The sequence below is a fragment of the Marmota marmota genome, unplaced genomic scaffold (genome assembly GCF_001458135.2).
Source record: "Marmota marmota marmota unplaced genomic scaffold, marMar, whole genome shotgun sequence".
In the NCBI taxonomy this organism is placed as follows: Eukaryota; Metazoa; Chordata; class Mammalia; order Rodentia; family Sciuridae; genus Marmota; species Marmota marmota.
This window is the reverse complement of record NW_026000005.1, coordinates 11,007,832-11,033,128: the sequence shown is the minus strand read 5'-3', so window position 1 is coordinate 11,033,128 and position 25,297 is coordinate 11,007,832. Positions and strand designations below refer to the sequence as shown.

The following is a 25,297-nucleotide window of genomic DNA, read 5'->3' as shown; positions in this document are numbered from 1 at the left end:
CCCTTAGCGTAGCGTAGAGGAAAAGACGCCGTGGGCCGCTCTGGCATCTTGGAGGACTTGTCCTCTGTGTCGGGCGGCGTGGGGTTGTTCCGGTCTGTCGTGAGGTGCAAGTCCGGTACGTCTTTCTAGCTGCTTTAGCTCCGGATGTTTTTTGGCGATGGGATATCAGAACGTGTGGAGGCTAATGTCGAGGTAAGTGCCAAGGGCAGCTCATCACCTACTCTCGCCCAGGTGAGAAAATGGTCCTGGGTGGCCGACTGTTTGGCTTCCAAGTTTCGAGTCCCACTTGTAGGCACAGCCTTCAAACCCGGCTTGCATGCTCTGATGCCCCCACTCCCTCTGCCCAGCTTTCCGCTTCTCTTCCTTCAGCAACATCTTTGCAGCATTACCTCCATTTTCTGTCACTGGCTCCTAATCATAAGCCACGGCGTTTTTTCCTTTTGGCATCTATTTCTTTCATTTATTAAAGGTGGGGTACAGTTTTGGGTCATGTAGGGATTCAAGTTAGAGTAAATTAACATGTGTCACGTTTTATGCAGCTAACAGACGTGCTTTGCTAGTTGTTGCACCTGTGCTGGTGGTGTGTGCCTTGGTTGGCTTTATTAGATGATTCCAGCGTTGTTACAGGGGCCTGGAACTTAGGGAATAGTGTTGAGGATATTTGACGTGACTTAGTGGGGAATGTGTGAAGACGTTAACTTTTTAAAAGTGCTCTTCACTGCAGGTTGGGCTCAGCACAGCAACTGTGGTAGCAATCATTTTAATGATAGGAAATTAGGCTGCATCAGTTTTAAGGCCTACTGCCTGCCCTTAAATAATACCACGTAGCAGCTGTGCCTCCTTGAAGGGGGATTTATTATTTCCTCCACAAGTTATTTCTGCTTAAGGATTTGCTTTAGGGGTTTTCTGCTAAGGGATTCATAGCGTTTCTTTGAAGAATAGTTATTGTTTCAGTAAAAAGTGTCTTTTGGTCTGACATTGTATCCATTGACCTGATTCTCAAATGTTTGTTACACTTTGAAGGGCTACATTTTGTTTTCTTGGTATCTTAAAATTCCTCCCTGTACTTCTAATCACCTCATGGAGAAACTTAGTAAATACTAAGAATATCAGTACATATCTCATTGCCTCTGCTTTTTTGATGTCAGCAAATACCAAATTATTTGATAAACACACGTTTATTGACATTAACTTAGTTGGGTAAGAATATATTCCCACTGTTCATCTTGGGTTTATTCCCCCCACATTTCAAGATGCAGACTGGATTAGGGGAAGCCAGGGAGATTTTGTTTAGATATGCCTTTTCCAGATCCAGCTCTGAAGTGGGTATTATACTAACAAAACAGGACCTGAGGTTGGGTCATCCAGTCTAAGGTTGCCTAATCCACAAATGTATAAGGGAATAGGATGCCCCAGAGTGTTTTTGAGAGGTAAAAAGGGCCTGTGTGCAAATTCCTTAATAGGACACCCATAGCACAAAAGTTGATAACAAAAATCAACAAATGGGACTTACTTAAACTGAAAAGTTTTCTCTCAGCAAGAGAAACAATAAAAGAGGTAAATAGGGAGCCTACATCATGGGAACAAATTTTTACTCCTCACACTTCAGATAGAGCCCTAATATCCAGAGTATACAAAGAACTCAAAAAATTAAACAATAAGAAAACAAATAACCCAATCAACAAATGGGCCAAAGACCTGAACAGACACTTCTCAGAGGAGGACATACGATCAATCAACAAGTACATGAAAAAATGCTCACCATCTCTAGCAGTCAGAGAAATGCAAATCAAAACCACCCTAAGATACCATCTCACTCCAGTAAGATTGGCAGCCATTATGAAGTCAAACAACAACAAGTGCTGGAGAGGATGTGGGGAAAAGGGTACTCTTGTACATTGCTGGTGGGACTGCAAACTGGTGCGGCCAATCTGGAAAGCAGTATGGAGATTCCTGGGAAAGCTGGGAATGGAACCACCATTTGACCCAGCTATTGCCCTTCTTGGACTTTTCCCTGAAGACCTTAAAAGAGCGTACTACAGGGATACTGCTACATCGATGTTCATAGCAGCACAATTCACAATTGCTAGACTGTGGAACCAACCCAGATGCCCTTCAATAGATGAATGGATAAAAAAAATGTGGCATTTATACACCATGGAGTATTACGCAGCACTAAAAAATGACAAAATCATAGAATTTGCAGGGAAATGGATGGCACTAGAGCAGATTATGCTTAGTGAAGCTAGCCAATCCCTAAAAAACAAATACCAAATGTCTTCTTTGATATAATGAGAGCAACTAAGAACGGAGCAGGGAGGAAGAGCAGGAAGAAAAGATTAACATTAAACAGATACATGAGGTGGGATGGAAAGGGAGAGAAAAGGGAAATTGCATGGTAATGGAGGGAGACCCTCATTGTTATACAAAATTACATATAAGAGGTTGTGAGGGGAATGGGAAAATAAACAAGGAGAAATATGAATTACAGTGGATGGGGTAGAGAGAGAAGATGGGAGGGGAGGGAGGGGGGATGGTAGAGGATAGGAAAGGTAGCAGAATACAACAGTTACTAATAGGGCATTATGTAAAAATGTGGATGTGTAACCGATGTGATTCTGCAATCTGTATTTGGGGTAAAATTGGGAGTTCATAACCAACTTGAATCTAATGTATGAAATATGATATGTCAAGAGCTTTATAATGTTTTGAACAACCAATAAAAAATAAAATAAAAATAAAAAGGTAAAATATGTTAAAAAAAAAAAAAAAAAAAAAGGGCCTGTGTGCCATGGTTGATATTGTTGGGCAATCCTACTTGAACTATGGCCTCCTTTGGCTTCTCTAGCATTGTCTTATGTTCCTGCTACCACTCTTCCACTACTTTTCTTGATTCAGTGTCAGTTCCTTGTACATTTTTTCGTCTCCAAATCATCTTTAACAATAACTTACATTTGTTTAACCTGATTTTTCCTGAGCTCTTGTGCTAGTTACAACTATCTGAATGTTTTGATTGCCCTTCGAATATGTTTGCTCATAATTGCAACCTTTACAACTCATTTGTTTCTCTTGGCACTGTCAGTCTTCTAGATATCTAAAATTATGTAAGTTCTCCCATACTTCCAAACCTTATCTCTTCCTGCTGACTCAAATTTAATTATCACTTGCTAATTTTGCAAAGAGTTGATTGATGAATTTACCCTCATCCCAGTTTGAGTAGGTTCATACAAGACTGTTAGAGTCATCTTACTAAATTTTACTTTAGTGCCTGCCATTCTTCTGCTCAAAAGCTCTCAGAGGTACCCTTGTGTTCATGGACTTGAATAAAATTTACTGGCCTGGATTGCAAGGATTTGGCTTCAATTTATTTCACGAATACAATATTTTACAGTGATTCTAGCTGCAGGGAGATACTGTTCTAGGCAATTCTATTATCCTATAGCTATCTGGACTACTTGGTATTCTTACTGTTCCTTATCCAAGTCCCTTAAAGTCTGTAAGAATAGCATATATGAGACAGATAATTGGACAAAAGTGGTATTTAGTTACCAAATCTGGTAAGCATCTTAAAGGAAAGGCTCAGATATGAAAGAGCCAGATTTAGATAGAGGAAGTCAAAGTCAGTCTCTTAAATGGATTGATCTTTAAGTTGTTAATAGAACTCATTGTTTTTTTTTCCATCTGTTCTGCTTAATTAAATTGTTTGGGTTCTTGCTCTTTGGCTGCTTCTTTTCTTTTTTCTTCTACTTAGGTGTCCAGAAGCTCAATTATGTGTTCCATCTCTCCCCACCCCAGTGTTCTAGGAGGCACATGTCCAAGTGCAGAGGCTGAAAATATGTGTTTAGTGATTCTAGATGATAGCAGTTGGGGGCTGGTAAGCTAGGGAGAATGCTCTGTCTAAAGGAGGCAGTTCCTTAGCCCCCGACATTGTTGTCATTCCAGAATTTAGATACAGTGTTTCTATATCTACTTTTGGTTTTTCTGAAAAAGCTGGAAACTGCATGTTTATGTGAAATCTTTTGGTTTTTAAATATGCATAATTTTGAAACACTGCTGAATGGAAAAACAACAACAATGATAATGACAAAGAAGCACATTTTCAGACCTAGGTAGCAACTTCTGGCCACTAATTTCCAATTGCAGCTCTCTTTTTATTTCTTACCAAAACTTGATACTTCCACAATTGTCTGTATATGTGAGTTCCTGCCTCTAGTCTTAACTTTTCTTTGAGGCTCCAGTCTCTTTTCTCCATTTGATTTTGAATGTTTCTACTTATTATCAGTACAAATTGAAATAAAAAAATCAAGTTCACATTTTATCCTACAAACCAGTTGTTTTCCTTTCCAATCTTTTCAATATATTCTTCTAACTATCTTTATTTGAAATCTTGGAGTCATTTTTGAAATAAGTCTTTTATTTTTCACTGTGTTTTTACTTCATAACTCAGTAAATCATTCCTTTCTATTTCTACAGCTGCTCTCCTTCATCAGCTACTGCTTGAATTACTTGGTCTTCTGGACCTGATTTTCTGCCCTATTTACATCTTGCCTACTTCTGGTGTAATAATCTTAATTCTGGTGTAATTACTTATATAATGATATTCTTGTTTGGATAGTTTCATGTGGTGTTGTTTAATTTTGTAAACCTATTTTTGATTCATTGGCTTAATCATGTGAATGATTAAGTTCCCGTTCTTCTAAGACAATCGTTTTTATACTTTAGCATGCAACATAATCACCTGAAGAGTTTATTAAGCAGATTTCTGGGTCCCACTCCCACAATTTCTTATTCAATAGGTCTGTATTGGGACAGATATTTTGCATTTCTAATAAATTACCAGTGTAGAGTGACACAATTTGACATCACCTGAAAGAATTGAAATACACCTGTTCATAGAATTAAATTAGCAGTCTCTGAGATGTGCATGGCCTCTTCCTATCCACCAGATGGCAGTTTGGGAACCAATAGAAGGAAAAGAGAAAACCATAAATTCAGAATTACTTGGAGACTCTAACTTTTCAAGTACTTACTTTGAGATATAAAAGCTAATACCAAATTTTATTTTATGTTTTTGCAGCGCTGGGGATTGAACCCAAGGTCTCACTCATGCTAGGCAAGTGCTGTACCACTGAACTACATCCCCAGTCCCAAAACCAGATTTTAAGTATTTTGAATATAAATTGGACTAGATGGAAACAATATGATTAAAAATAATCTGGCATGGAATTTAGTAATACTTAGTTTTTTGTTGATTTCCTGTAATAATTGGTCCAGGGATTTTTGTGACCCATAAATGCTGTACAGAGTGCTTTTGCACTTGGATTTGGTAGGTTTAGATTAACTTTTCTATGAGTGAAATAAGATTCTATCTCAAATAAAACTGAGACTTGAAGATGGGCCTGTGTTTACCTATTTCTTCTTTTGTCACAGGTAATATTTAAACTGTTACTTAGATTTGCTATGGAAACTCCTTCTTTAACTTTGAGCTGACTTTGGGTGCTGACCTCATTAAGGAATTCAAGGTCATTCTGCATTGAAAAAAAAATAGCTCTTCATTTTCCTTTGATTCTGGGAATTGAACCTAAGGCCTTGAGCATGCTTAGGTACATTCAGCTCTTCAACTTTTTAGTATTTAAAACTTCCAAAAAGATAAAATTGATTCAAATTTAAAAAAGCTTATGTTAGTCTAAGTGTGGTTCAGATTTTAAGTCTGTATGAAAACCCTATTTAAAAAATAAGCTAGGATCTGTCACTTCAGTTTAATTTTTCTCAAGTGTTCATTTTAATGACAATTTGTCTGCATGTTGTTGTCATATCTATACCTATAACCCACCTCTCAAGTTTGATTAAGTGGTTTTTGGTCTGACTTTTTTTTTTTTTTTTTTGGAATAAGAGTCTTTAGGTAAATTCTAATGTGAAAGCAGACTGGAGTCACTGGACTAGGATAAGAATATTTGTGATAAGGCAAATTCAAAATATGCTACTCCAGGAGTATGAAGTGTAACTGATTTGAGCAAATAGGCAGTTTCCCCTGTTTTGGTTTGATTGAACTGAATATAATATAAAGGGAAAGTAAATATAAATTTTGAATAGTCATTTAGATTATAAATATTTTTTATATATTCAGGCATCTTCAGATGTGGTTATAGGTGGAAACAATTATCATATTATCTTTTTTTTTTAAGTCTCAGGATATTGCTATTGCTCCTCCTATAATCTCGAAGTATCCTTGAAAAACTAAACTGGAAAATTATTAATTCCACTAGATAGTGTATGTATCTGCACGTATACCCTTCTTAGTCTGCTGTGGCTGATTCCAGCTTTGACTTCTCTCCATATATCTTAAATTTAACTTATTAAACAAGAAGCATGTATCTCAATACATTCTAACTTCAGTATTTTTATATGTACTGTCACTACATTGTGAGTTTTTCAAGGGCAAGAGATGTGATTTGGGGGAAACTTTTTTAAAGGGCCCAAAGGATAAAGATACAGTTTGATGAGATCTTCACAAACTAAACATTTCTAAAAATCCCTGGTGCCTGGATCAGGAGACAAGCTAACAACATCATCCTGGAAGCCCGTCTCATGGCCCTTCTAGTCACTACCTTCCCCCCATGTTGCTTTATATTTTCTTAATCATGATTTAAATAAGGTGCTTAAATGCACCATTCTGAAGTATATAGCTTGGTGAACTTTTATGTGTGTAGGTCGTTCTCTAATCATCCTCTGGATATAGTTTTCAACTTTACATGTTTCTTCGTGCACCTTTCCAGCTTCCCCCACCTTCTGCCATTCTGAAATTTGTTATTGATCATCATTTCCAAGGTGTATATTAACTTTGTATTCCTATACTAATATTTTTAGAATTAAAAAATTAGAATGTCTTGTGATTATTGTTTTGTAGCTTGCTTCCTTTATGTAATTTCTGTCATACTTGTTTTCCATGTTATATTATTTAAATATTTTTAAATAAGTATTTTTAGTGTTCATGTAATTGTTGTATATAAATGACACAATTTAAAAAATCACTCTATTTACTTTTTACTTTGCTTCTAGTTTTTCATTTTTGTAAATTTGTTGTGAACATCTTTATAAATCAGACCTTGCAAATGTTGATGGAATTACTAGGTGGAAGAGAATTTTTTAAAAAAATATTTTCAGTTATAGATGGACACAATGCCTTTATTTATTGATTTTTATGTGGTGCTGAGGACCAAACCCAGTGCTTTATACATGCTAGGCAAATGCTCTACCATGAGTCACATCTCCAGCCCCTCAGAATGTTTTTTTTTCCTTATTAATATTTCAGGGTCTCTGTATGTTTTCCAGGCTGGCCATGAATTCCTGGGCTCAAGTGATCCTTCTGCCTCAACCTCTTGAGTGCTGGGACCATACGCAAGTGCCAGCATGCCCAGATAATCTTTTTAAAGATTGTGGATCTATATTTACATAACTCCTACTAGAAGAGCAGTACCAATTTATATTTCTCTCAGCAGTGTCTGAGAATGCCTATTTTATTGCTTCCATACCAAACTTTAAAAATTAATACACTTTATTTTTTAGAGCATTTTAGGTTTGTAGAAAAATTGAGCAGAAAATTTTGACAAATGTATAATGCCTTGTACCTAGTGTTACAGTATAACGTGATTATTTTCACTGCCCTAAATGTTTCCTGTCTCCACCTATTCATCTTTCCCTTCTGCTCCCAGACCTCTGGCAACTAATGATCTTCCTATTCCATAGTTTTGCCTTTTTCAGAATATCATACACTTGAAATCATGCAGTATTAGTCTTTTCAAATTGATGACTTTCACTCAGAAGTACACACTCTCCCCCCCTTTGGGTGTGTGACATAATAATCTCTATTATTGCTGAATAATAGTCTATTTTATAGATGTACCAAAGTTGGATTGTACTTTGCTCATTAAAGGACATTTTGGTTACTTCCACATTTTGAGCAATTATAAATGAAGCTAACATAACATTCATGTGCAGATTTTATTATAGACATAAGTTTTCAACTTATTTGGTAAGACACAAGGAGTGGAAGCTGGGCACAGTGGCACACACCTATAATCCCAGCGACTCAGGAGACTGAAGCAGGGAGGATCACAAGTTCAAGACCAGCCTCAGCATCTTAGTGAGACTCTGTCTCAGATATAAAGGGTTGGGGATATAACTCAGGAGTAAAATGCCCCTGGGTTCTATCCCCAGTATTGGAGAAGGGGAAAAAAAGGAGTCAAGGAGTGGGATTGCTAGATCATATGGTAAGAATATATTTAGTTTTTCAGTTTTGTAAGAAATTGCCAAACTTTTTCAAAAGGGCTCTACTCTTTGATTGCTAAAATTATGAGCAGTGAATAAGTTAAATCTTTTTTCTTTAACTTTTTGTTCTAATAATTTCTAGAAGAGGCTTAAGCAAAAGGCAATATAGTATTTGTAGATTGAGATATGACTGTCCACATTACTATGCTCATTGTATTCTACATTTGTTTCAGGTTTAACTCATTCAGAAGAACCAATATCATTTTGCAACATTTGGTAAGTTTGGCCTTTGTTTAGCTGGCCTTATTGTTTTGTGATATGTAACTTAAAATGTCATTTTTATACAAGTAGAAAAATACTGGCATGGCAGGTTTCCTTGACCTTGGTATACCATTGTTCTCAATGAGTGCTGGGACTTATTGAGAACAATGAGTCCTCATAACCTTATGTCACCTCCTATCATAAGGTTATGATAGGTGACATAAGGTTATGATAAAAAGCATGGAGAAGTATGAGTGTTTGAGTTTAAATAATGGGTCTACTTCTTCATCTTAGGCAGATTACTTATATATATATATATGTTTAATATACATTACATATATAAAATATATATCATATATCTGACACATACATATATTTACATATGAATAAATAAAATCAAGATAATATTATCTTAGAGTGTTTATGAATGATAAATAAGATAATAAATTTAAAAATCTAGCATAGTACATGGCATGTGGTCAATTTATAAGTTAGTAATTATTGTACTGATACTTTGCAAACGTAAATGTCCTTAGTTTATCAGTTTGTAAGGAAGAAATTCTGTTTTTCCCTCTTATATATCTTATGTAGACTGACAAGTATCTTGCACATAAGAAATAACAGGTTATATAAATAAGTACTACAGGGGCTGGGGTTGTGGCTCAGCGGTAGAGCGCTTGCCTAGCATGTGAGAAGCCCTAGTTTTGTCCTCAGCACCACACAAAAATAAATGAATAAAATAAAGGCATCGTGTCCAACTACCCCTAAAAAATATTAAAAAAAAATAAGTACTATAGCACTAACTGTACTCCTGGTGCTGTTCTAAGTACTTGATATTTATTAGCTGAATTAATTCTTATAGTCCTGTGGGGTATACTGCAGTTTTAAAACCTCTAAACTAAAATATTTTGTTAGTTTGTCATTAATGCATTTAGTGGCAAAATTGTACCTGAATATATATATATATTAATATCTTTATTTTGTTTATGTGGTGCTGGGGATCAAACTCAGTGCCTCACACATGCTAGGCAGGTGCTCTACCATTGAGCCACAATTCCAGCCCCAATCTGAACATATTTGAAGCTCTTTTTATCTTTGTCCTAACTAGTGTGACTATTCATGGTTTGGTGCAGAAATACAGAAGGATTTGATTATAATGTTCTGACCCAGGCTTCATTTGGAGTGGTTTACATAGTATATGATATGTACTATATTACTTATCTAAAACAAGAACATTTTCTTGAATTAAAAGATTGTGGCCTCATCTTATTTTATGAAACTGAGCGACAAGGAGACTAAGTAACATACACAGTGTCACACAGCTAGTAAATATGAGGTGTGATATGAATCCAGACGGACTGGCTTCATTGACTTGCCTACTGTACTGTATAGCTTCTGACAAGAGTGGGCACTCAGTAGCTATTGCAAAGTGTACTTCAGTTATTGCTAAGGTGGAGATGGAAATGTGAAGATTACGTTATCCCTTTCTACTCTTATTTTAGTCGGTTGACATACATTGGGACTGAGGAGTTTCCTTGAAAAAGAACTTATCAGTGTAGTAATTCACAAATTTAGACACTGTACAGAGGGGGAAAGACATGACAGCCAGATCACATGGGTACTGTGGTGACATGGGGCATAAACTTCCCACTTTGAGGTAGGGAAGAAAAACTGAACTGTCATCAGAGCCTAAGGACTGAGTGCTTTTGGGTCCCAGTGTTAGCTTTGACATGATCCAGGGATAGAGAGGATCCCAAGCAGTCCTTCTGTGACCCTTCTAAGAGAACCAATGGAGTCACAGTTTTTCTTTTTTGGGGGAGGGGGTGTGAGGGCATGAGAGTACCAGGGATTGAACCCAAGGGTGTTTGTGTTTTACTTCTGAGTTACATACTTAGCACTTTTTACATTTTGAGACAGGGTTTCACCAAAAAAAAAAAAAAAGTTGCTGGCGCTGGCCTTGGATTTGCAATCTTCCTGCCTCAGCCTCCTGAATTGGCTAGGATTACTGGTGTGCCCAACTGGATTCATGCTTTCTTTTTATTTCATTGAATGATGGCTAGAAACATTTCTTCTTCCCTTTCTTTATTCTTACCCTTTCCCCACAACGTTCTTTCCTCATATACACTTTGGATTGTATGAGAATTTTGTTTCTGATTCTAGTGTCTGATCTTTCCTGACATAAGTTTCTTTTTATAGAAAACTTTTTTAGGTTTTAGTTAAAAATTGCTGGTGTTATTTTTGTAGAAAAGAGTGTTTTTTTTTCCTTTAGAATTAATGAAAACATATATAGATGAGTCTAACACTGGAAAGCCCATGTTTTTCCCCTTCTGCCCTTTTGCATGAATGATTTTGATTCATGAACCAATAGTTGTTTTCAGGTTTTGAGAGTGCCTTGTTTTTCAGGTAGGAAGAAATATCCTTTCATTTGTTAATTCAATTACATCATCCTAATGGCATTGATGTGAGAAGATTCTGAGATAGTTTTTGTTCAAGACCTGATCTTTGTAAATGTCCTGTACAAATACTTAGCCTAAGTGTTTCAAAATCCATACTTAAGATGTTCTTGCATCATTATTATAGCAAAAATTGAAAATTATCCAGTTCCTATCAATAGGCATTGATATGTAATAACATTTTACACACCTGATAAAAATAAGTAGATGGGCTGAGTATGCAGTCTGCAAAATCCGTATTGAGAATTTGTCACAAACATTGGTTAAATGGTCTGGTTTCTTCAAAAAATGAAAGGAAAAGAAAGGAATGGAGGAGAGCCTGTAGATTAAAATACTTGAAAGATAGTTTGTTCATTTTTAAAAATGAACAAACTATCTGGATACATGCTTGACATTTATTATAAAACCTAGGAGAGGGGCTGGGGTTATGGCTCAGCAGTAGAGCACTCACCTCACACGTGCAAGGTCCTAGGTTCGATCCTCAACCACATATAAATGAATAGTCACCTAGGAGAGTTTTACTTTTCTGGAGAGGGAGCAGCTGTGATATCGGTGGGACAGCTGTGATTGGTGAAGGACTTTGGTTCTGTCTAAAAAGCATTGATTCTGGGATTTGATTTTTACCCCAAATACAAGGGTCAGTACATCCAGGATGTTCCAGCAAATTACCATAGACTGGGTGACCTAAAAGCAAACATTTCTCTTAGTTCTGGAGAGGGAGGCTGGAGAGTCCAAGATCAAGGCACCAACAGATTTAGTGTCTGACAAGGGCCTGCCTCAGAGTACATTAGTTGGCCATATTGGCTTTCTTTTTGCTGCATCTTCACGTGGTGGGTGTTGGGTGGGGAGCTTTCTAAAGGTTCTTTTATAAGGGCACTGGTACCACTCATCAAGGCTGTGTCCTCGTGACTTTATCAATCTTACCTTCCTAATATAGAATCTTGGAGATTAGAATTTCAATGTATGAATGTGGGAGGGACACAAATGTCCAGTCTAGAATACAAACTTATAGCTTGTTATGAATTTATGGATGGTGGCAGAAAACATAAAACTCTTGGGTTAGAGACAAAGGACTTTATCATTTATTATGATGGAAGGAAGATAAACTGGAGTGTCCTCAGGGATTGAGGGATGCGTGTTTCTGAGCCCTGGTGTTTGCTTTGGCATGTACTTCAGGCAAAGACAGAAAGTATTTCAAGCAGTTTTTCTGTGACTCTTCTAAAAGAACCAGCACTTTTTATTTTTCATTTTGAGACAAGATCTCTCTAAATTGTCTAGGTTGGTCTCCAACTTGTGATCCTCCTACCTCAGACTCCCAAGTAGCTGGGATTACAAAGGTGTGCTGCCATGCCCAGCTAAAACAGTTTTCTAAGTCTCTTAACGTAGTAGTTTCTAAATCTAATCTATCATTCTTTTAAAAAGGTAATTAAAATTTTGTTTTGAATAGGTAGTATATGGATACAGATGGTACAAAATTGAGGGTTCAAAGGGCTGTCCTGCTCCTGTGTTTTAGATGCCAGTTTTCCTTCCTGGAAGTAAATATTTTCTAGTTCTATGAAGAATGCTTGGTATTTTAATAGGAATTGCATTAAATCTGGGTAATGCTTTTAGTAGTATGGCCATTTTGACAATGTTAATTCTGCCTCTCCAAGAGCATGAGAGATCTTTCCATCTTCTAAGGTCTTCTTCAATTTCTTTCTTTAGTGTTCTGTAGTTTTCATTGTAGAGGTCTTTCATTTCTTTTGTTAGATTTGATTCTCAGCTTTTTTTTTTTTTTTTTTCCCTAGGCTATGGTGATTGATGTAATTCTAATTTCTCTTCAGTTGATTCATTACTGATGTATAGGAACACATTTGATTTATGGGTATTGATTTTATATCTTGCTACTTTGCTGAATTCATTTATTAATCCTAGAAGTTTTCTGGTGGAATTTTTTTTGATCTTCTAAATATAGAATCAGCAAATAGTGATACTTTCAGTTCTTCTTATCCTATTTGTATCCCTTTAATTTCTTTTGTCTAATTGCTCTGGCTACAGTTTCCGGGATTATGTTGAATAGAAGTGGTTACAGAGAGTATCTCTGTCTTGTTCCAGTTTTTAGAGGGAATGCTTTCAATTTTTCTCCATTTAGAATGATGTTGGCCTTGGGTATAGCAGAGACAGCTTTTTCAATGTTGAGGTATGTTCCTATTATCTCTAGTTTTTCAAATGTTTTGAACATGAAGGGGTGATGTTTTCTGTCAAATGCTTTTTCTGCATCTATTGAGATGATCATATGATTCTTGTCTTTAAGTCTATTGATGTGAAGAATTAAGTTTATTGATTTCTGTTTGTTGAACCAAACTTGCATCCCTGGGATGAACCCCACTTGATCCTGGTACACTGTCTTTTTAATATGTTTTTGTATGTGATTTGCCGGAATTTTACTGAGAATTTTTGCAACAATGTTCATCAGGGATTCTTTTTAGAGTCCCTAGCATGTGCTCATATGAATGACTATATTTTGTTTAAGTATATTTTCTCACTGATGAACATTTTAGTCTTTCATGTGAGTCCACACAGTCACTTGCTCTCTTTCTCTCTTTCTTTTCCTTTTTTTTGGGGGGGTGGGGTGGGGAGCTGGGAGTAAAAAGTTAATAAGANGTGGAGCTGGGGATCGAACACAGTGCCTGACACATGCTAGGCAAGTACTCTACCATCAAGCTACGTGTGCTAGGGATTGAACCCATATTTTACTACAATTTATAGTGTTAAGTAAGTTTGAATTTCTCTAGTGAGAAATTTAAATTGAAAAGATATACTCTTTCCTGTTGTTTAATAGTCTTTCCTAAAACTTTTTAAATGCATATAAATTATATTTAATATGATAATGAATTTTAATAATTAGTTTCAATCTTAAATATGTAGCATGATTTTATAAAGGAGAACTTAAACATTCTGTAAACGTTGTATATGCTTTAAAAATATGGACTCCTGAATTTTATTAGATCTTAGTAAGTGTGCTGTTTAGCTTTAAATGGCATACTTCAGTTAATTTTTTTAGTTCGAACTGACTTTTAATTTTATGTTGCACATTGTTCCCATTTAAGGTTTAAGTAATTGTCCTTGGATAAAAAGTGTTAAGAATGGTGGTGCCATGAGCCCTGATATTTATGTGTGACACAATTCTGGAAAATTGCTGTTTAGTTAAACCCGTGTTCTTTAAGGATTTAAATTAGTACTGTATATTACAGAAATGGAGATTTGGTGATAACTTTATATTGTGTAAGGCTGTAAGTAAGTGTATAGGCAACTTTTTTCCAAACATATAACATGTAAGTCTGAAGTTTTATAATCTTGCCTCAGACTTCTTTTTCTGCCTGCCATCAATCACATCAATCATTCCTTCAATTGGTCTTATTTTTAAGTTTATTTTGAGATAGGTCTTGCTGAGTTTCTGGGGCTGGCCTCAAATTTATGACTCTCTTGTTTCAACCTTCCAAATAGCTGGAATTACAGGCATTAGCCCCCATACCTGGCTCTGTTCCACTCATTTTTACATCTTCATATTTCCAAATTTTCATTGCTTACGGCTTAGTAAGTGCTGTTCCTTCTAGCTGGAATTCTTACTCCCTTTTTATGGCCCAGGCCAGATATTACCTTTAAAAAACAAAACAAAAAACGCTATCTATAAGGTAATGTAGTCAGAATTTTTTTATTTGCTCCTTTTTTCTATTTTAATTTTACTTTCTCATTGCCTAACATAGAGCTTGAAAAATAGTAAGATAAGAGATTTAAGAGTATTTTATGGTCCAGGAAATTCTAGTACTAGGCTTTATTATAAATCAGTTGATTCAGAAAAAAATTCAGGAGATATGTGTAGTTTGCTTTGGAATTTGTCCATCTATACTGACTAAATAACTTTAGAAATATTTGTCAGATTACCTATTTATTCATTCCTTTGGTAATTGTTAACATGAAAGGGTTTTGTGTGTGTTTTGATGTGGACTTGCAACAAAAAGTGAATTTTATCATGAAGTTATTCTTTGCTTACACAGAGAATGTCCAAGCACACAGAAGCTGCAGAGGATGTACTTCTGGAAAAAAAAGGTTGCGCAGGAGTGATTACACTTAATAGACCGAAGTTACTCAATGCACTGAATCTTAATATGACTCAGCAGATTTACTCACAGTTAAAGGTTTGTAATTTCTGAAAGCATTTATATGGATCATTTAAAAAATGTATCATAATAAAATATTTTATCCCACAGAATCTTTCACAGTTTGGTTGTAAAGATTCTATCCCATTTAGTCATAGGGCTCTTTTGATTATGCACCCAAGCCCCAATGATTCTTGAGTCCTTGGTGCTTTCCTGTGTGATTATCTCTGGGACCTTGGTGATAAGAAGTCTACTCCCTTGCAGGACAACCCCTTCCACTTTTTTTTTTTTTTTAATATTTTTTTAGTTGTAGTTGGACTTATGGCTTAGCAAGTTGTTTATTTTATTTATTTATTTATTTGGTGCAGAGGATTGAACCCAGCACCTCACATGTGCTAGGTGAGCGCTCTATTGCTGAGCCACACAAGCCCAGTCCCCCCTTCCACTTTTTTAAAAAAATATTTTTCTAGTTGTAGTTGAATGTAATATCTTTATTTATTTTTATGTGGTGCTGAGGATCGAACCCAGCGTGTCAACTGCCCAAAGCGGGTGCTCTACCAATGAGCTACAGCCCCAGCCCCACCTTCCACTTTTATATAGCTCTGATTTTTAACAAGTTCCTTTTTGTATTCTGTCATTCTTTGTTTCTCTGATCTTTGAGCCAATGATACAGCTCTGCCTCATAGAACATGAGTGTACGAATCTACTTTGTCTGCATATGGTAGCCTTTTGGCTAAAAAACAGCTGTTTTTATCTGCCTGGCCTGCCTTTTTTTTTTTTTTTTTTTTAAACCAACAGATATTATTGAGGGGGCTCCCAGAAGGAGAAGAAAAGGAGAGGCAGAGAGCAGAGAAAGGAGGGGAGGAGGGCAGAAAGAAAGAGAGCAGAGAGGAAGAGGGAAGATAGCAGGAAGAGGAAAGAAAGAAGAGGAAGAGAGGAAGAGAGCAGAGAGCAGAGCCAGGCCTGCTTTTTCTTAAAGAAGGCTATAAACCTTTCTAATTAAATTACATAGAGTGATAGAAAAATGTAACACTTAAAGTCAGACTACTTATGTTTCAAACTTGGATTTCTACTTGTTAACCGTGTACATTGGAAAATTGATTTCCTTATTTCTCCCTTTTTTCAGCTATGAAATAGGGATGATGATCTTTTCTAGAATGATCACAAAGATTAAATGAAATAGTATGTGGAAGTACCTAATATGGCTTGCCATGTAGGTGTTGAACAAATGTTAGTTCTCTCCTGGCCTTTAATTTCTTATTCTTCACTTCATGATCTCTTTCATTCTTGTGTTCTGTTTGAGACATCTTATAGTATGTCCTAAATTGCCACCACAGAAATTATCCAAGTATTACAAGTCAGAGTTGGACTAGAGTGGAAGAAAGTAAAAACTTCCATGTCAGAAGAGCATATTTTTATTATTGTAGTTCAGAATTGCATTGCTCTTTTGAAAGTCATCTGTCTGGCTATATCTCTTTCTTGTGCACTTATAATTTTATTCTGTAAAATAGAGTTCATAGAATTCCTGTTAATTTTTCATTGGACTGTTCTAACCTTTTGAATTTCCATTGACACTTTATGCAATTATTCTATTTATAGGTGGTGGTAGGAATGAAATCTAGGTCCTTGCTCATATGCTAAGTTCTGTACCACTGAACAACATCCCCAGCCCCAGATCCTGCTTATTTGTTAGTGGTTCTTACCAACCCCCAGAATTTGTACATTTGATTAATATCATAAGTGGTTTTGCTCTATTACTTATAAATGTTTCAGTAGAAAGTGTCATATTATACTATAATAGAAAGGTTATTCCTTGGGCTGGATTTGTGGCTCTGTGGTAGAATGTTTGCCTAGCATGTGTGAGGAACTGAGTTTGATCCCCAGCACCACATAAAAATAAACTAATAAAATAAAGGTATTGTGTCCATCTGCAACTAAAAAAAAGTTATTCCTCTGTTAACAATCTTTGGGTTGATTTGTTTACCAGATTTATAAGTTTATGTAACATATTACCTTTAAGTCCATATTTACTCACCTTGGTGTTAAAGTTATGGTTTATATTTCAGATGCTATCATGAAATTTGGATCACAGAATGTATTCATTTAGCATCCTTGTTGAAATAGCCTCTACTTTATCTTAGAAAAGAAAATGAAGTTCATTCCCTGATGAAATGGAATGAATGAGATCCATTCCTCTGGATATGCTTTATAAAAGGTTGTATTTATGTATGTACATGTATAGATATGAATGTGTACCTTTGAGTTTGTATTACAGTATGCTTATACCATCTTCTTTAACATTTGGATAGAAGTGGGAGCAAGATCCCGAAACTTCCCTGATTATTATAAAGGGAGCTGGAGGAAAGGCTTTCTGCGCTGGGGGTGATATCAGAGGTAAAAACTCTCCCTACCCCTCATGTAAATGCTTCCTCCCCACTAGAACTGATAAAGTATTGGCAAGTTTTTGTGGCAATTTGTAATATGATATACTTTTTTAGAATTTTTTGGTTACGAGTTAATCTTAAAAATGCAGAAAAATTTAGAGACTTACCTTTTGCTGGTAGTAGTAGAAAATGAGGAGAATAGAGATTTTTTTTCTTCACTACACATTTGCCCTTTGGAAACTTGGATATTGTATCTCTCCTTAAATTGTCCTAAGCAAGGTATCCATAGTGGTGTGTGAATCCACTTCATATTTTAGAATAGCTGATATTAAGCATTTTTGTTTGTTATGTAATTTGGCAATCTGATCATGTTGAGTGACTTCCCAATCTCCAAATATCACCTACTGTTATATATTCTCATAACTTTCACATTTTCCTACTATTTATGATCTAAAGCGAACACTTTCTATATACTTAATGGATTTTTTTCTTTTTTTGGTACCAGGGATTGAATCCAGGGGCACTTTACCATTAAGCCACATCCCCAGCCTTTTTGTATTTTATTTAGAGACAAGGTCTGACTAAATTGCTTAGGGCCTTGCTAAGTTGTTGAGGCTGGCTTTGAACTGAAAATCCTCCTTCCTCAAAAAATGTAAGAATTTAATTCAGACTTAAATCCCAAGATCCTGGGATTATAGGCATGTACCACTGTGCCAGGCTTATTTCTACTTTATATATATTGTGTGTGTATTTATATATTTACATGTGTATAAACATACAGAGATAAATAAAAGTTACTTTTCAAATTGTTTGGGTCAATCTGTACCTGTTTAGCTGTTTAAGAGAGAAGAAATATTTCTTAGGATCAAAGTCATGTACTTACTGTTACCACTATTCATTGTCCATATATATACATATAGAAAACTGTTTTTACAATTTATATTTATTTTCTTATGGAGTGGGCAGGATCCAGGGACATTTTCTCCTAGTATTCTTGTTTTGCATTTTTTTTTTTTCCGTATTGTGATAAGATGATAATATTTGGGTTGATTTGTTCATCAAATTTACAAGTTAATATAAGTCATTAAGAATAGGAAGAAACAATCTGGATTTAGGATATAATTTTAAGTATGTATTAGATTTGAAGTAACTGAGTTTTAAAATTGATGTTTAATATAAACTTTGATTGCTTAAACTGATTTGTTAATTAAATAGTTTTTGAATTTGTTGTTTTACCTACAACATGAATTTTTTTGTGTGTATGTATGGTGCTAGGGATTGAACCCAGGGCTTCATATATGCATGTATGTTCTCTGCCTCTGAACTACACTCCCAGCCCCCATGTGAATATTTTTTAAAAAATTTCTTGAATTTGTTCTAATCAGTTATACATGACAGTAGAATGCATTTTGACATATACAAATGGAGCACAATTTCTCATTCTTCTGACTGTACCTGGTGAGAGTCACACCAGTAGTGTAATCATACATATATTTATGGTAATAATGTCTGTCTCATTCTACTGCCCTTCCCTTTCCCACAGCCCCATGCCTCCCCTCACTCCCCTCTGCATAATCAGGAGTTCCTTTATTCTTCCCTACACTGTCCCCTGCAATGGATCAACATTAACTTACCAGAGAAAATGTTGAGCCTATGGTTTTGGGAATTGGCTCTAGTTTCATCCAGTTACCTGCAAATGCCATAATTGCGTTCTTTAGGTTTTGTAATATTCCATTGTGTATATAGACCATGTTTTCTTTATCCATTCATCTATTGAAGGGCATCTAGGTTGGTTCCATAGTTTATTGTGAATTGAGCTGCTATAAATATTGATGTGGCTACATCATTGCAGTATGCTGATTTTAAATCCTTTGGGTATAAACCAAGGAGTGGGATAGCTGGGTCAAATGGTGGTTCTGTTTCAAGTTTTCTGAGGAATCTCCATACTGCTTTCAATAGTGGTTGTGCCACTTTCCAGTCTCACCAGCAATGTATAAATTTATTAGTTCCGGAAGTTTTCTGGTAGAATTTTTTGGATCTTCTACATATAGAATCATGTCATCAGCAAATAGTGATATTTTTAGTTCGTCTTTTCCTATTTGTATCCCTTCTTGTTAGGAAGTCAGGTTCTAAACCATTTTCTCCCACATCTTTGTCAACACTTATTATTGCTTGTAAAATAAATAAATATATAAATATAAATAAATAAATAAATATATATATATATATATATACACACACACACACACACACTTCACTTTATTTATTTATTAATTTATTTATTTTTTACGTGGTGCTGAGGATTGAACCCAGTGCCTCACCCATACTAGGAAAGCTTAGAGTACTTTTGATTTGCATTTCTCCAATTGCTGAAGAAGATGAGTATTTTTTCATATAATTGTTGATCGATTGTGTTTCTTCTTCTGTGTCTGTTCAGTTCCTTAGCCCATTTATTGATTGAGTTATTTGGGTTTTTTTTTAGTGTTAAGTTTTTTTTAGTTCTTTGTATATCTTGGAGACTAGTGTGTGTGGTAAAGATTTTTTTCCCATTCTGTAGGCTCTCTCTTCACATTATTGGTTGTTTCCTTTGCTGAGAAGAAGCTTTTGAGTTTGAATTCATCCCATTTATTGATTCTTGCTTTTCCTACTTGTGCTTTAGGAGTCTTGTTCAGGAAGTCAGGTAGGTCCTAAGCCAACATGATGAAAAATTGGGCCTACTTTTTCTTCTACTAGGTGCAGGGTCTCTGTTATAGTGTCTAAGTCTTTGATCCAATAAAAAAAAGTTGATTTTTGTGCAGGGTGAGAGATACAGGTTAAATTTCATTCTGCTACATATGGACTTCCGGTTTTCCTAGCAACATTTATTGAAGAGGCTATCTTTCTTCTAATGACTGTTTTTTGGCACCTTTGTCTAGTATGAGATAACCATATTTATGTGGGTTTGTCTGTGGATCTTCTATTTTGTACCATTGGTCTACATGTCTATTTTGGTACCAATACCATGCCATTGTTTGTTTGCTTAATAATATGGTTTAAGGTCTAGTATTGTGGTGCCTCCTGCTTCACTCTTGCTAAGGATACCTTGGCTATTCTGCGTCTCTTCTTTTTCCAAATGAATTTCATGATTGCCTTTTCTATTTCTATGAAGAATGTCATTTGATATTTTTATAGAAATTGCTTTAAATCTGTATAACAGTTTTAGTAGTATGACATTTTGATTATATTAATTCTGCCTATCCAAGAGCATGGGAGATCTTTCCGTTTTCTGAGGTCTTCAATTTCTTTCTGTAGTGTTCTGTGGTTTTCATTGTAGAGGTCTTTCACCTCTTTTGTTAGATTGATTCCCAAGTATTTTTTTTTTTTTGAGGCTATGGTGAATAGGTTAATTCTAATTTCTCTTGCAGAATATTCATAGAGTGCATTTGATTTATGGGTATTAATTTTATATTCTGATACTTTGCTGAATTATTAGTGCTAGAAGTTATCTGGTAGAATTTTTTTGATATATGATTGTCATCAGCAAATAGTGATAGTTTCAGTTCTTCTTTTCCTATTCATATCCCTTTAATTTCTTTCATCTGTCTGATTGTTCTAGCTAGAGTTTCAGGGACTATGTTGAATACAAGTGGTGAAAGAGGACATTTCTGTCTTGTTCCAGTTTTTAGAGGGAGTGCTTTCAATTTTTCTCCATTTAGAATGATGTTGGCCTTGGGTTTAGCATACATAGCTTTTACAGTGTTGAGGTATGTTCCTACTATCCTTTGTTTTTCTAGTATTTTGAGCATGAAGAGGTGTATTTTGTCAAATGCTTTCTCAGCATCTATTGAGATAATCCTGTGATTCTTGTTTTAAGCCTATTGATGTGAAGAATTAAGTTTATTGATTTCTGTATGTTGAACCAACCTTGCATCCCTGGGATGAACCCCATTTGATTGTGGTGCACTGTCTTTTTAATATGTTTTCATATGTGATTTGCCAGAATTTTACTGGGAATTTTTGCATCTGTGTTCATCAGGAATATTGGTTTGAAGTTTTCTTTCCTTGATGTGACTGTGTTTAGTTTTGGAATCAGGGTGATACTTGCCTCATAGAATGAGTTTGGTAGGGTTCCCTCCTTTTTATTTCTTGGAATAATTTGAGGAGTATTAGTATTACTTCTTCTTTGAAGGTCTTGTAGAACTTGGCTGATAATCCATCTGGTCCTGGGCTTTTTTTGGTTGGTAAGCATTTGACAGCGTCTTTTATTTCCTTGGAGCAGGGTCTGCTCTTGGGCCCCACCTGGGATAGCAAGTTTGTTGCTGAAAGCTCAGTACTTGTCCCTGATGAGGACATGATTTTGAGAAAAAGGAAAAGAAGGTTTATTGCTTTGCTAGCCAAGTAGAAACACAGGAGATCCTGTCCCAAAGGCTGTGATTCTCTTGCTTTTGTTTTATCGTGTGTGTGTGTGTGTATGTGTGTATGTGTGTGTTGCTAGGCAGCAAACCCAGGGCCTTGTGCATACTGTGCAAGCTCTCTACTACTGAGCTATATCCCTAGCCCTTTTTATTTTGAGATATTATCTCACTAAATTGCCCAGGCTGATCTCAAACCTGTGATCCTCTTAAAGCCTTCTGAGCAGTTGGGACAACAGGTATGCACCACCATGCATGTTTATGTATCCCCTTTTATGGGAAAGTATTATGTAAGAATTATTGATTAGATTTTGAGACAACCTCTAGAGTTCTGATATATAGTCATCCTTCAGTATCTGCCTCCTGAAGGATTGATTCCTTTCACCCAGGATCCCAAAATCCACAGATGCTCAAATCTCATATAAAATGGTGCTGGGGATGTAGTTCGGTGGTAGGCTTGCCTAGTATGTGCGAAGCCCTGAATTCAATCCCCAACACAGCCAAAACAAAACAAACAAACAAAAAAAACATGTATATATCATACAAGTACATTTAATTTATATTTTAGATTATTCTCAGAATTTAAGTACAGGAAAGGCATATGAGTTTGCAGTTTATAGAAGAAAAACTATAGAGATTGATTGCAGTAGGAGCACAGGAGATGTGAAATCTGCCTACGAGAAAATTGCAATAGAAATGTAACTATTTGATAGTATTCATTACTCAGCATATATCTACTGAGTGCTTGTTTATTAAGTCAGGCAGCAGAATGCTATAGCAATGTCTTTGAGAAGTTATATTTCCATTGTTGTTACTGACAAATAAGAATGTTACTGTCTTATTTACCTTTCTAGCCTCACCTTTTATCATTTCCCTTTAGTCTTTTAAAATAAATTTATTCTTGATTTTACCTTTGCATCCTTGCTTTTCTGCTTTTGCAGGTACTGCTTCCTCCATTTAAAACTTTCCTCCTGACATTTCTTAGGAACTTCCTACCTGTCTTTTTCTTACTTGGTTCAGACTTGCCTCTTCTGGAAAGCCATCTTTTAATCACATCCCTCCTTGCTCCCATTCCCATAGCACCCCATTCTTATTTTTGCTATCTATAGAACCTCCCACTTTAGATAGTAGTTGTAAGCCCTGGGTTTATCTGCATTCTAACCTGCACTTTGATAAATCAGGTTCCCACAACTCACTCCTCAAGTTGTTGATTTACTCATTAACTCATGGAACTCAGAGTAACACATTTACTGATTTATTATAGAGAATATTATAATGAATACATATGGATTGATGCATAGGACAAGGACAGGGTTGTGGTACTTCCATGCCCTTATTGGGCACACCACTCCTAAAAACCTCTTCATGTTCACCTGTCCAGAAGCTCTCCAAACCCTTTGTTTTTGTGTTTTCTTGGATACTTCATTTTTTTAAGCATTGTTGAAGCATAGAGAACCATGGATTAAAAAGGGTGTGATCTAATGCTTGTACACCGAGTGGCAGGGCTTATCTGTTCTGGTGCTTTGTGGCCTCCCTGTGCAGCATTCCTCCCTCCCACATCTGGGCTAAGACTTCTCAAATGGGGTCTGTGATCTGCTGTCAGACAAAGTGGGTCAAAGAGCAACTTCATGACCAGCTCCAAGATAGGAATATAGGGAAAGGTTTTGAGTATGTGACCAGCTTTTTGAAAGAGAAGTTCTAGTTTCTCTGGTCTGTTTTGGAGAGGGAGTTAAGGGGCCTGGAACTGGGGATAAAAACCAAAATATGTGTGTATTTCATAATACCAAAGTAAGTCAAATAAGAATTTTATCTTGAAACTTTGATACCGGACTGTAGCTCTCTAAATATAATATTTCTGTGGTATGATCAGCTTTAATTTTACCAAGCCATTTTAGAGTCCTCCACCCAGTACTTAATTATCACAGTATTTTTAATATGTCAACTAGAAAATACATTTTTTGATTTCTAATTGTTCTTCCTTTTCTTTCAATTTCTAATTTTTTCCTTTCTTAGCAATCTCAGATGCTATGAAGACAAAACAGAAACTTGCTGAAGTTTTCTTCAAAGAAGAATATATACTGAACAATGCCATTGGTATGTGTATGCTCTAGAAAGCTTTGAAAATGGAATCAAGAAATGGGGTGGGCAGTATGATTTGCTAAGATGTCATCAGTAGGCACTTTTTTTTTTTTTTTTTTTTATGCTACTGGGGATTGAACCTAGGGGTGCTTTATCACTGAGTCACATCCTCAGCCCTTTTTATTTTTATTTTGAGGCAAGATCTCACTAAGTTGTTTTGGGATTCACTAAGAGCTAAGACTGACCTTGAACTTAATGATCCTACTGCCTCAGCCTCCCAAATTGCTGGGATTATAGGCATGTGCCACCTTGCCTAACTTATTGAAACTTTTATATACTATGTGTTGGACCTAAATAAAGTTGATTTAAGTATTTGGACTGCTTATTACAGAACAATTATACCTTAATATTTGTAGGCTATACTTCACTACTGTCTCATGAAATTTCTAATCATACAGTTAGCTTTCTTATTGAACAAAAAACTTGGGTCTCAGCTTTCTATATAAAATGTACCATTTCCTAATTCTCAAAGAACTCTGAAATGAAAATTTTTTTATAGTCAAAGTTCTAGTTTCACTGGAAGCAAAGCAGTATTTACTTTTATCAAACATGTGTTTTCAAAAGTTAAGTTATAGGGAATAACAGTAAATACTTATGTACCCACCAGTCCAGCAATAACAGATATCAATATATTATTTTTGCTTGTTATTGAAAATTTTATTTAAAAGAAATAAAGTATTTTAATTTTTAAAGTCATAATTCAGCCCATTTTGTGGTTTTCCTTCATGTCATTCCTTTATCTAAGCAGAAGCAACCATTGGTTGTGTGTAGTGATGCAACCATAACTTAACTTTACTAAATGCTTATAAACTTGTTAGTGTTTTGAAATATACATAAAAACTCTTACTATGTATAGATGTTCCCTGACTTAGAGTGGTTTACTTTAATCATTCACATTTACAATGGTGTGAAAGCAGTACGCGTTCTAGTCCGTGTTCTGTAGAAACTGTATTCAAATTTAGAATTTTGATCTTTCTTGGGCTTGTGATATGTAGTTCAGAACTCTCTCACGATATTGGGCAGAGCAGTAAGGCTCTGAGTTCGCAAGTCAGCCATGAGTTCACAAGGTGAACAGCTACTGTGATGTTTGCTAAATTAGATATGTTAAAATGTTATTTTACTTGCAATAGTTACAATTTAATAGTGGTTTTATTGGGTGAAAATTCATTGTAAGTCAAGGAGAATCTATATGTGTTCCAATAAGTTGTTTTTAATAACATGAGTGTAACTATATAATAATTATGACTATATGCCCATATTAT

General features: G+C 35.6%; 1 protein-coding gene across 1 annotated transcript in view; it reads left to right on the top strand.

Annotated features, from left to right (window-relative positions):
• The window catches only part of Hibch (3-hydroxyisobutyryl-CoA hydrolase), a 77,095-nt gene continuing 51,798 nt past the window's right edge, over nt 1–25,297 (top strand). Inside the window, exons 1-5 of the mRNA XM_048808976.1 lie at nt 1–192; nt 8,502–8,544; nt 15,020–15,160; nt 17,431–17,515; nt 23,910–23,990. Coding sequence (XP_048664933.1) covers nt 158–192; nt 8,502–8,544; nt 15,020–15,160; nt 17,431–17,515; nt 23,910–23,990 — 385 coding nt within the window. The 5' untranslated portion in view covers nt 1–157. The remainder of the gene's footprint in view (nt 193–8,501; nt 8,545–15,019; nt 15,161–17,430; nt 17,516–23,909; nt 23,991–25,297) is intronic.